This window comes from Parasteatoda tepidariorum, chromosome 3, assembly GCF_043381705.1.
Source record: "Parasteatoda tepidariorum isolate YZ-2023 chromosome 3, CAS_Ptep_4.0, whole genome shotgun sequence".
NCBI lineage: Eukaryota > Metazoa > Arthropoda > Arachnida > Araneae > Theridiidae > Parasteatoda > Parasteatoda tepidariorum.
In genome coordinates, this window is record NC_092206.1 from 52,976,069 (window position 1) to 52,988,860 (window position 12,792).

At 27.0% G+C, this 12,792-nt stretch overlaps 1 protein-coding gene across 3 annotated transcripts in view; it reads right to left on the reverse strand.

Moving 5' to 3' along the window:
* Positions 1-1,979: 1,979 nt before the first annotated feature.
* LOC107452795 (mesotocin receptor-like) overlaps positions 1,980-12,792 on the reverse strand; it is a 93,811-nt gene continuing 82,998 nt past the window's right edge. For all 3 annotated transcript variants that reach the window (XM_016069376.3, XM_043046986.2, XM_043046987.2), the window contains one exon: positions 1,980-4,771. In XM_016069376.3, the coding sequence (XP_015924862.2) occupies positions 3,217-4,407 (1,191 nt within the window). In that variant the 5' untranslated portion in view covers positions 4,408-4,771 and the 3' untranslated portion in view covers positions 1,980-3,216. The remainder of the gene's footprint in view (positions 4,772-12,792) is intronic.

Genomic DNA, 12,792 nt, shown 5'->3' on the forward strand with positions numbered 1-12,792 from the left:
CTCTTGCCATCCATGAGGCGCACTTAAGCCTTTACTTTTATTTATCTAAACTACATTCATTTTGAGTTGATTATATGATTTATAGTTACACTGTTGAAATTAGTATTCAAAAAAGATTAGAAGTAGCTGTGGAGATTAACCAGAAATAACTACTGCTCTGAATCACTCTGTTTCAGTTAAGCTATTGCTGATTAACAAACCTAAAATTTATTGAATGCTAAAACTCTTTTCCCTCCTGGAGTGGGAGCTTAGTTTGATGTACTCACAATAATCACATTAAGGATAAAATCACATTAAGGATAATTGTGCAGTTATCGATCTGAGTTCTTAACCGAGTCAGCTTTTCAAGGAAAATATTCTTACCTAATTTCACTGATTCCGGCTGCCACAGTCTTGATATTTTATCTCCGTCTTCACTAATCTCGCAAGTCTTTGGTGTTTCGAGAATTTTTATTGGTGAAAAGCTTATTTTCAAGATTGTAATACTATGCTTGAATGAACGGGAATAATTTAATGTCATCTTAGAATAACATTTTAAATTCTTTAAGCTGGAGAATTTAAGAATTTTGGAATGAATTCTTTGTGAATTTTGAATTTTTGTACTTTGTTTGATGAATTCCTAATTATTTAAAACGAAAGGATAAAATAACAATTTGTTTCGGCTACTTTTGGATTAAGGAAGTTATTTAATCTTCAAGATTTACTATAAACATATAATCATAGTAATATTAGCTTAGATATATTCTATTATTAAAGTAAAATAATTGTCCAGTTTTCCTTAAATATTTTAAGTCAGTTAAAAAGTACAATAAGGTTTGAATAATCAAAATTTTGCAATGTTTTAGTATGTAAACATATTTAATATAAATATAAAAAAACAATTTAAATGACAAATATGAAAATATGACAAATATAAAAAACAATTAAAATATAAATGTAAAAAACAATTTTATGAATATTCACTTAGCATATTAGCGACAGTTATATTAGCAAATATATATTCCGTCAGCAAAGTAATATGATTTTCCAGTTTTAAATCAGTTAAAATTACAATAAAATTTGAAGAAAACTATATTTTGTTGTATTGTAGTATACAAACATTCTTAATATAAGTAATCAAAAGATCAAAAGTATATTCATTTTTAATCACAATATGTCTTGAATTTGAAAGTAATTTTTCAATTTAATGGAAAAACTAGCAGCCCTTTGTTATAAAACATAAATTTACTTTTTAATCAACATAATTTTTATAACCATCGGATACTACTACTGTAGTTCGTGGTATGTTTTTTTTTTCTCAAAATCTTAATTTCATAACTTGATATGATGTTCCTTAGTAAGAATTTACAGAAAATAATTTTTTAAACATACTTTAACTTAGTAATTGTTATTTACTCGATAAATTCACAAGTGTCCCAAAAATGTTCGATGTCTGACACGTTGAACAACCAAATTAAAAAAGAAAATGAAAGTGTTTCTTAGCAAACAAGAGTTTTTCTCTCCAAGTTTCGAAAATAGTTGCAAAGTTCGTTCAAAAATGACACATCTAGCTTGAAAGACTATAACACAATGTTTTTATTTTTATTTACTTATTTATTTATATATTTATTTATTTACTTATTTTTTTGCTATTTGTAGTTGAATTAAAATATTTCGATAGTATGTCAATTTTGTGCTCAGATCAGACTGATTGGCTGTAAATAGTAGTAACTTTGAAAAAAAAACAATTTATACTTTTTCCCTATGTTGCAACCCTTGTTGACGAACTCAGTAGCTAATTTTACTGATTTGGTAAAAAATAATCATTTACTAGGAAAAACACAGAAATTCCTTCATTTATATATCCTTTCATTTTTCTTTGATCTTTTTAAAATAGTACAGATCAAGGATTCATTATTTTAGAAAGTGGATTCATTATTTTAGAAATAATAACATTAATTCTATAATTTCACTAACACATTAAATACGTTGAATACGTTGCAATTTTTTAAAAAAAAAATCTTTTTTCATTAATATAAATTTGTGTGAAATAATCATCAATAGTTACCAGGATAATTTAAGCCATCGAAACAACTTAGACTACCTTTGCTAGGTAAAATACATAAAAGGAAACGAGCTCATTTGTTTAAAAATATAACTATTTTTAACTCTTTATGTGTAAAACAGTGTTTGACTTCACATCTAGAAGGAAAAATATCGTGACGTATTTGTGTTTACTTTTTATTTTAACTTAAATTCATGCTTAAACTCAATTTTACTAATACTTAAATTAAAGGAATTAGAAATTAAAAAAGAACGTTTTTCAATTTCTCATGTTGGCACATAATTAAGTAGTTTATGAACATATTATCCTATCACCAACTAACATAAGTTAATTATCGAATTTTTACTTTCTACGTTTTAAATTACCCCGTATTGCAAGCTAACTTAAGCCACCTCATTAAAATTGTTTGTCAATGTAATTGCCTTACAAAAACTTCAAAATATAAGCATGAAGTATAATTATAAACCCAAGATTAACAACAACTAATTAATCTCTAAAGTAAATGCTTTTCATTTTAAAAATATCGAAATTTGAAAAGTATTCTAAGTAACCTCGAATATTGCTACTGTTAAAATTTTGATCTGAAAACATTCAAATTTATCTTTTAAAATCAAAGCATGAGTAAAAGTTTAAAATGAAGTGTAAAAAAACTAATTCCAAAATCATTTGAAATTGAAACAATCTTCTATCAATCATGTTAATTAAATTTTTGCTGAGTAGAAATTGATTAATCTCTGAAAACTTAATAAATGCTGACCATCGAAAGTATAAAATTTAGAAATTACTTTACTTTGCTTATTGAATTTAGTCAGCATATTTAAAAATCGCTACAAAATATTCTTTAATAATTTATATAATTTTATATTTTAATAAAAAAGAAAATAATGTCAATAAGTGTCGAAAAAGCTTTCACGAAGCCTGAAGTTGTCTATTGAAATGTTTTGAATAAAATGATTTCTATTGACCATCGAGATGGTCATCTTTATCAAGAAGAAGGAATAATATTTCAAATGTCTACTTTAACATTCATACTGTTAATAATTAAATACACAGCTCTTAATGGATTCGTATGTACACATTTTTACACATTTTCTTATAAAAATAAATTTTTCTGAGCTTATATCCATCAAGTCGCGTCCCAAGTTACATTTTAAGTTAACATTTCAGGGACTTTACACACATGTCTCATAATCTTTTTGAACGCTATTACAAATTAAAGCAGTTTCAATTGTCTTTGACATCGAATCAGTATTCATATCGACTTTCGAGGTTTTGGACGACACAGACACAACAGACATATTCTTCCTGTACGAAGACACTGGCATATGAAGAGCAAAGTTTCTAGATCGTATTATACTCGCCACAGACCTAATTGATCTACCAATACAGCAATCAGTGTATTGGAAAAGCAAATAAATATACGGATTTAATACACTGTTGAAAGCTGATATAACCCCACTCCATGCAATCAAATATGCATTTGCGTCAATGGTAGCTGGATCCTTATAAGCAAGGTAAAACTCTTGAACAATATAAGGTATGCTTGTAAAAAGAAACACAGATGTCACTACCATCGCCAAGGTGAAAGTTTTCTTCTTAGCTCTTGGTAAAGAAGTGGAGGTTTGTTCGATTCCAGTAAATACTTCTGATTGCTTGCTTAGTTTATAATAAATTCCAATATATCCAAACAGTAATAAAATAGTGGGGATGCCGAAAACAATAATTACCACAAGTGTAATGTAGACACGCCTCCAAAATTGTAAAGTTTCTGCTTCAATATTGTGTTTTTCGGAATAGAATATTGACACGCACGTGCCGTCAGGGGTATGGAAAAGAAAGGGACATGGACTTGCTGGGATTACAGAAATCACCCATGGAAATATTATCCACCATTTAACATCACCTGTCCTTGTAAGAGCATTTATTATTGCATTGTAACGATCTAGTGCTATCGTGACTAGCATGTATCCGGACAATGATAATGAGTATGTTTGCATGAATTTCATGCATTTGCAGCTAATGTTATCAACAAAATATTTCTTTTTGTCTTGTTCCCACAAAAGTTGAGCACCTAGTGTGAAGAAAGCTACAAAGCAGTCTGCTATTGCTAAATACAGAAACATTACCTTTGCTTTTGGTATACCTCTTTTGCGGTAAGGATAGAAAGACCAAAAAACTAAGAAGTTTCCAAGCAAGGAAAAAAGTATCATGGCACTCAGGAGACTTTTACGAGTATCGACATCATATTCCAATCCAACTTTGCTGGCCACTTCGAGTGATTGGCTTTCTAAAGTGTCTGAATTAAAAGAGTGCACATTTCGCCACAATTCTTCTGAGTTATTCATCACGACTTCGGTCGCCATTTTGAAAATCTCTCGTTTACGTATCACTAGTGCTATTGACTTTATATACAGTAATTGGATAATAGTTAATTAACAGTACATAAAATGGAAAAAACTGCATACGAATATACCATTACTTTTTAGGATATTTGCTCCTTAGATATAGGATATTTGCTCCTTTGCGCCAATATTACTATAATTTTAAGCAATAACAAAAGCATAGAAGATGGGATGTACTTATAAAATAAAAGGCTTGAAATAAAGTAAAACAACTTTTTCTATAATTTTAGTTACTTTTAAAGAAATGTTCTAAGGTATTTTCATGTTTTATTTTAATCATAACTTTCCAATGGCTATTCATCGCTGTATTTTTCTTCCAATGAACCTGAAAAAGAAGAAAAAACATACACATTTTACACCTGCAAATAAAATCTATATAAGAGTTAATATTTTAAAAAATATTGACCATATAAATGACAGATACAATCTAATTTTGGTAAAAGGAGAGCATTTTACTGAGAGTACTAAGGAAAATTGTTTGTGAATTTTCTTTAACTAAATCGTAATAAATAGAGAACGTTCTGCTTCAAAATATTTTTGCTGGAACTTTTCTAAAAGGAAATAACAAGATTGGATTTTTTGGAAAATACTAAATGTTTGCTTTGCATCATTTTTGCATCTATTTTGGTGACTAAAATGTTTAATATTGACTAACTTTTTATAAATCTTTGCATCATTTAATTAATATAATTATTGATCATTTATAATTATGGAGTATTTTTCTTGGTAATCATAAGATTTAAGAATATTCCAACTTGTCAAAAAAATTTTCTATTTTTTATTGACCTCTGATCGCAAAAATAACAAAATATAATTATTTTTAATTACCTTTCATTTCTACAAAATTAATTCATTTCTTCATTCATAAATAAGAAGTCACAATCTTTAATAAAATTTTAAACTATCAAAAATATTAACTCATTTTCATAACCAATTTAAATATTTTTCTCATGTGCATTTTAAATACGTTTCATTTATATTAATTTTATTCATTTCTGCTAACTATCATAAATTGGAGTTGATTTCTTTGTATAAAAAAATCAAAAACTTTCATAAATTTTAAGCCTCTAAAATTATTATTTGTAGTTATGACGAATGTCAACATTGATAACATTGATGAACAACAAATTTATGACTTCTAACGTTCATACAGTAGAGTGTCTTATTTCTATAAATATTAATGGAAAAATGAAATTTTTAACCGTTAAAATTATTGCTATTTTTTGACAAATTCTAACATTTGGTGCAGTGCAGTGGTGGCTAAGGGAATTGGGCATCCACCAATGAGGTGTTCGAGGTTCGAATTCCAACGGTAGGTGGTTGATACAAATTCTGCTCCCGGCATGCACCGACCACAGTGCTGACGTAAAATATACTCAGTGGTAGATGAATCATGGGTTAGATTTTTCTTGCAGTTAGACGAACCATTGGATTTTCCGCGGTTATCCTCTCTATGCAATGCAAATGTGGGTTAGTTCCATCAAAAATTGTTCCACGAGAGCTGGAGTGTTCTAATGTTTAATCCAGAAATCCTCGTTTTCTTAACTCAGATCCCCTATCTTCTGAGTTTAAAAAAAAATGCTACGAAGTTTAAAACTGATAATCATTAAGTCAGAATTGGGACGATTGTTTAAGGCCGGTTATAAAATAAAATAAAATAAGTTTCTAAAATGCATAAAATATAAATTAGCATTTAAATTTATATTTCAATTTAATAAATTAATTCTAATTTCCTATTCTCAATTTCTAATTCTGAATTCCTTTCTGAATTTCTAGCGATTATAAAGTAGAATTTATTTCTTCAAAAAAGAAATAAAAAAAAAACTTTTATAATGCTTTAAAAAATTTCATTATTACTTTTATTGACGAAGAATAAAATTTTTTAACAATAAATAAAAGTTCTAACTATCTAAAACTCATTGATCATTTGAAAATGGTGCCTTACGACCCACTCTTTCATCATACTTCACAACGCTGCTAAAGAAAATTATCTCCTGGTTTTCCTTAAGCCTAAATTGTATACCTATTTACCATAACTGGGTTAAAAATTTCAATATTTCTCTAACATACACTGGTTTGAGTAAAAGCACTAAGTATTCCCGAGAACCAAACGAAAAATGCAATCAAAATAGTTATGTAAATAAATATTCATTGAAGCAAATGAAGAATTAAGTTAGTATTTCATACCAAAGAAAGTTAACTTTGATTGCTATTGCTCGAAGCTATATTCAATTAACTAGTTAACAAAAATTGCCCTGTTATTTGTATTTATAAAAGAGATTATTTAATAATAAGGCGATATTACAGCTTTCATTGATATGTTTTGTTTATAAGTTTAAAGGAGATTATTTAATTATATATATATATATATATATAATAAGATAGTAATGAATTGATAGCAGTGAAGAAAATTAAAATCAATTTAATATTTTATACCGGAGTGGAAAGTTAACTTTAATTACTATTGTTCTAAACTATTTTGATTAACTACTTAGCATAAATTGTCCATTTATTGATAGTATTAAGAAATGAAAATTAAATATGGAAGCAAAATTATATCTTTCATTGAGATGTTTGTTTATAAATTTGAGCAAAATTATCTAATTATGTAGGAATATACATTAATCGTACATTTACCTAAATATTTTATGGTATCTTTGTAAGAATGATAACTCATCCCACATCTTTCCAGTAATATAATTTCTCCATAAACTCGTTACCCATTTATTTTGTAATCATTCTAATTTAGAAACTAAAATAATTATAAATACAGAGCGGAGTTAGTAAACTTATTTACTATGTAAAACTTACTTATACTATTATTAGTTTTGAGTCGAAAGTTTTCTCATATGGCTTTATTTTAGGAATTGTTTTACTTAATTATGTTTCATTATTTATGCACTGATCAATGAAAAGCCCACACACACTGGCCTTTAGAAAAGTAAAATTTAACAAATTATCAATAAATATTTGTAGCATTATTTCAATCGAAATACTTGATTAAATACAGGAAAAATAATTAAATGTAAGTTTTGTTCAAGAAAAATTCCATATTATTTTCAACACTAGTCTCTTTAATGTTCTTCCATATAAGGAAAAATTATTAATATTTAAAAATGATAAAAGCACTTTTTTATTTTATTACATTTATTGATATAATTAAGTTTCAAAACTCTAATGCTAAAGCATTTGCATATTAGTTGCAAAAAATATTATTTTGGTTTGGGATCATGCAAATATTTATTTTGCATGTTATAAATATTTGACAAAGTGTAAATAGTACTAACTATCAGCTAATAAGTAAAAAAATAGAAATTTTAAATTGTCGATGTAAAGATGAATTACAATACATTCATGTAAGATCACCATATGGTAAAAAAAAGCTTTGTCTCAATCCACAAGGAATTTATTTGAACTTCTTATTACAAAATATGTAGAATGATAAAAACGAAAGGGTTTTTCCCAACAAAACGAGTCTAAAAGCTTTAGAATAAGCAGTAACAAAAATATAAATTGCATGAGAAAATAAAAAATATTTAAAATTCATAAGTACCCCTTATTTCATTTTCATCAATGAAAACAAAATTACAAACCTGTATTTATATGATATTTATATACATATATATTGCATGACATGTAAGTAAAAGCAGAAGAGCAGATTTATTCTATCTTAAATTTGAGGGAATATAATGTGTTTGCTGAATCAATAGGAAAGGAATATTTTAGAATAGATATAAGAAATTTTCCAGACAAAACAGCAACCAAGTACAATAAAATTGATTTTCAGCTTGAAAAATTTTGATAGAAATATTTCAAATAGAATATGGTTAAAACAATACCCATAATAAAATAGCCAATAATTTAACATTCAAGCGAGCAGACTTACAAAGAGTAATTTAATTTTTTTCCTTTAGTAATTGCTTACTAACTTTAATCGAAACTAATTTTTTAAGTTCGTTGAAAACACGTTATTTCTAAGAATAAGAAATTAATAAATTTAAAATTGCTTTTTTTGCATTTGGTTATTTCGACAAATGGTAGCACATACAGCTTCGACTTTTCAAAATGATGGCAAGCCTCAATCCGATTTGTCTTGCCCGAAGCCCAATATTTGAATTTATGGTTAAAATATGTAATATTTAAGCTAATTTTTAATTTTTGTATATTTCCTTAGGATTAATATTTTTACTGGTCCTGGACTTGAGGCTATATATACAGAGAGACTTTTTTCTTTTCTTTTATTTATTACGCTAGAATTTTTTTAATGAGATTTTTTTTAGCAGATTTTGAATATTTTAGTATCGCTGATTTAAATAGATTTCTCTCTCCAAGTTACAGTTTTTTTTAAGCTGACATTTTTGTCAAAATGTGCGAATTCAAAAATATTATACATAACAAGAGGTCCCTTAAATGTTGCGACGCACTTCAAAAAAAGTTAGCGCACATGATCGGGATTAAAATGGCATAGGAATCCATGGTCGGAAATGTCCTCACAGAGAGCTAAGGGCATTCCCCTATTATAAACTATTTCTTCGTATATTTCTAAACAGGTAATAAATAGGGAAGTGACCCTAGATGCGTAAGATGACACTCCCGAGCATTTTAGATGACATTTTAGAGCATGTGAGCGAGTTATTATACCATTTTAATCCTGATGATGTGCGCTAACTCTTTTAGAAGTGCGTCGCAATATTTATGGAACGTCTTGTTATGTATAATGTTTTTGAATTTGCACATTTTGACTAAAAATGTCCTATACAATTTCACCTTTTCAGAATCCTGTTTATTTCATCTTGACTATGTGCCCTAACTCTCGTAGAAATTTGTCTCAACATATACGCTATCCCCTGTTAACACATATATAACCCTTTTAAATTTGTACATTTCGGCAAAAAATAGACTTAAAATTTAAATTTTAAAAAAGTATCTGTAGCCTTAAAAGGTATATTTTTGGTTTTGAAATCCCATTTGGTTTTGAAATTGCAAGAAAAAAATATTTTTTTCTAAAATCAATATTTTAAATTCGATTTATAAAAATACTGCCTGCAACTGTGATCACATATTTCGCAAAAAAAAAAAGTCAAATTGAAAAATATTTTAGATCCTTCAAAATGATCCTAAATTTTCACTCTTTAGGTCCAAAACGTAATTTTTTCATTTATAAAACAAATTTTAATGTGTCGGATTGCTGTATTAAAGGAAAAGTATTATTAAGCAAGTTTTAAATTATTTCATTTTTGACTAAGATCTCGTTGTTGGTTCTAATTGCTTTATATCTCTAGCTGGGAAAATGAGTTTTTTTTTCAAAGGCAAATTATTTTATTGCATGATAGCTATGGGAATGTTAAAAACACCTGATTTTTGTGCGAAGAATGAAATACTTATTAGTACTCATCCTGTATAATATATCATTTGGTGTTTTATCAGTATGTACGAAATATTTTTATGTTCTCGTCTAAACGAAGTCCAGCTCTACTTTCAAGAGGATATTTGTTTTCAGCGTATAAAGTTCCTGGTACTTTTTTTAAATTGCAGATAAATTGTACATAGATTCTAATTCGTTTTTTTACAAAATTTATTTGCAAATTAGTTCACCGTTCACTAAATTGGTAATTCCCTGACTGTCTCATTGATTCATGTGTTTGCTAAATCATTAAATCACATTTCTTTCTCCTCTTAATTTTTATGAAAAACTATTAGATACACTAATCATAAAAAATTGAATTATAAACACTTTCAAATCACAACTACAACTTACCTTATTTTTCTCCTTAAACTTATAACCTACAATAATTTATCTTTTAAACATTAAGTCAACCAGCAATTTTTAAAAGCACAAGTGTCATTAAAATAAAACCATAAGAAACATTTAATATCATTTCTAAAAAAAGCATTTAAAAGATTATGTCTGAAAGAAAAATTATATCTAAAATGAATTCTAAATTATGGTTATTTATTTCATCGAATTTATATCGTTATCGTTTTAATTTTTTAATATTTTTAGATTTTTATCTCGTTACAACAAAAAGAAAATATTTGAAATATTTATATATAAATAATATTAGTAAAACATTATTTTGGGAACGATGCATACAAACAAATATAATAATAAAGCTATTTTCATGTTAAGACCTAGAAAAAAAATATCCTTCAATATTTTTGAGATAAGTATTTTGCGCACTGTAAGATTTATCTCTTTGTGGGTAAGATTTATCTCTTTATGATTTAGCTTTTTATTTCATTATTTTGAGTATATCAAATCCATTTAATATTCTTCGCAAGTGCTTGAAGGAAAATGCTTTGCTTTGAACACATCGTTTTCATCCATTTTTTCTCATTCATATTTTTATTATTTGCTTTAGACGTTTGGTTCTTAGGATTTAGATTGGATGATGCAAATTAAAGGATATTAAAATTTAGTCTGAAAACGCGAATAAATTTTTTAAGAAATGAAATGTTTAAGGTTAAAAATATCGAAATAAAAAGTTTTTATTTAATTTAACATAGTTAAACAGTTAAGGACTATCTTTATTGACTTGTCTTTAACATTTTAATAGCTTTAAATTATTCAATGAAACTGCCAAACTAAGCATTTTTAATGACACAAAGATATTTTTTGTTTCTTGTTAACTGTAACCATTTCACTAAATTTTAAATTAAGTTAAAAATGTAATGTGTATCCTAAAAAATAGCATTTTCATTAAATTGCAAAATTAAAATAACGTTTGCTCCTTAAAATTAATTGAAAAGCATTATTTATTATTTGTGCTTGAATTTGAAACAACTATTAAATGATAAAATTTAAAATTCGAATGAATGAATCTTTAACTAATATAGAAATTTATTTAATATTTTAATTTATCGCAATTACTTTTTTCTAAAAATTGTGTTTTATTTAATCGTCAACTTAATTAAGCGCAAGCAAAACTTACATGTAAAGGAGATTTAAGGTATAAAACTCTTTCAAGTATGTACACCCTTGTGCAAATTAATTGAAACAAACTCAATAAATTCAGAAAACTAAGAGAAAATGCTATTTTATTTAAATTTATACAAACTCAAAAATTTTTGGTACATATTATGATCTCCACGACACTTTATTAACATTTGGACACGATACGGCATGGATTCCACTTATTTTTTACAGTCATTTATAATATTTGTGTCCTTGTACCACGCATGAATTAACGCCGTGATTAGCTTCTCCATAGTTGTACAGTCCATATTTAATAGGCGATTCTTGCATATGGCCCAGAGATTCTCAATTGGGTTGATATCCGGAGAGTTCCCTGGCCATTCCAATGTCTCAATTTAATTCTCAGACATGAATTTCTTGACAATTTTGGACGTATGGCAAGGAGCTAAATCCTGTTAAAAAATCCCTGTTCCATCAGGGTATCGTTTCTTCAGCTCTGGAACAACTTTTTTACCCAGAATAGTAATGTACTGCTCAGAATGAATCATACCGTCAATAGGCTGCAAAGGTCCAACCCCATTGTATCCGAAACAACCCCAAAACATCTTCTTTAAAAAACACGGAAAAAAAAGTTTGTTTCAATTAATTTGCACAAGGGTGTATATTGATATATTTTTAAACATTAACTCTGCGTAAAAAATTAATTCAATTGCTATATTATTACTTTTCTTTTGAGCAAATTTTGGACTCATTTGAAGCGAGAATTTTACATTCTGAGGATTAAGGGAATAATACTTAAGTCGGTATAAATATCAAATAAAAAATTAAACAAGTTTAAGTAATTGTAAAATAGTACAGTGTTTTACATTCAAGTGAGTCTGAAATTAAACTTTGTGTTACATTGTTATTAAAACTGATAGAAAACTTTCATTGACTTTGCAGAATGTTTCTTTCTTATAGGAAATGTAATTTTTCATATGATTGATATGATGACGAATTTCTATGTCAAATATTTTCAAAAGAACTTTTCCCTCATGATGATAAGTTAATATTTTTGAAAATTATAATACAAAACGTCACTCGAGAATAAAGAAATCTTGTTGAAGTTGAAATCTTGAATGTCATTTGAATTTATTGCTAGCTACTGAATGCCATAATGTCTTTCAAAAAAAGTCATCAGAAAAGTTTGACATTTTTTTAGAATTCCTTAGAACATACTACATTTTGAACTTATTTAAAAATTAGAATTTCAGAACTAAATAAAATTCTTTTATGAAAAATTCAACATTGTTTTGTGCGTTTTTGTGTTTTTCATTAATATACTAATGCCACACAGAGGAAAAATTTTGGTAAAGTTACCGTACTGTATGGTAATATTTCTGGTAAAGTAAAACCTAATTATGGTACTATTAACAAAACATTCAGTATTT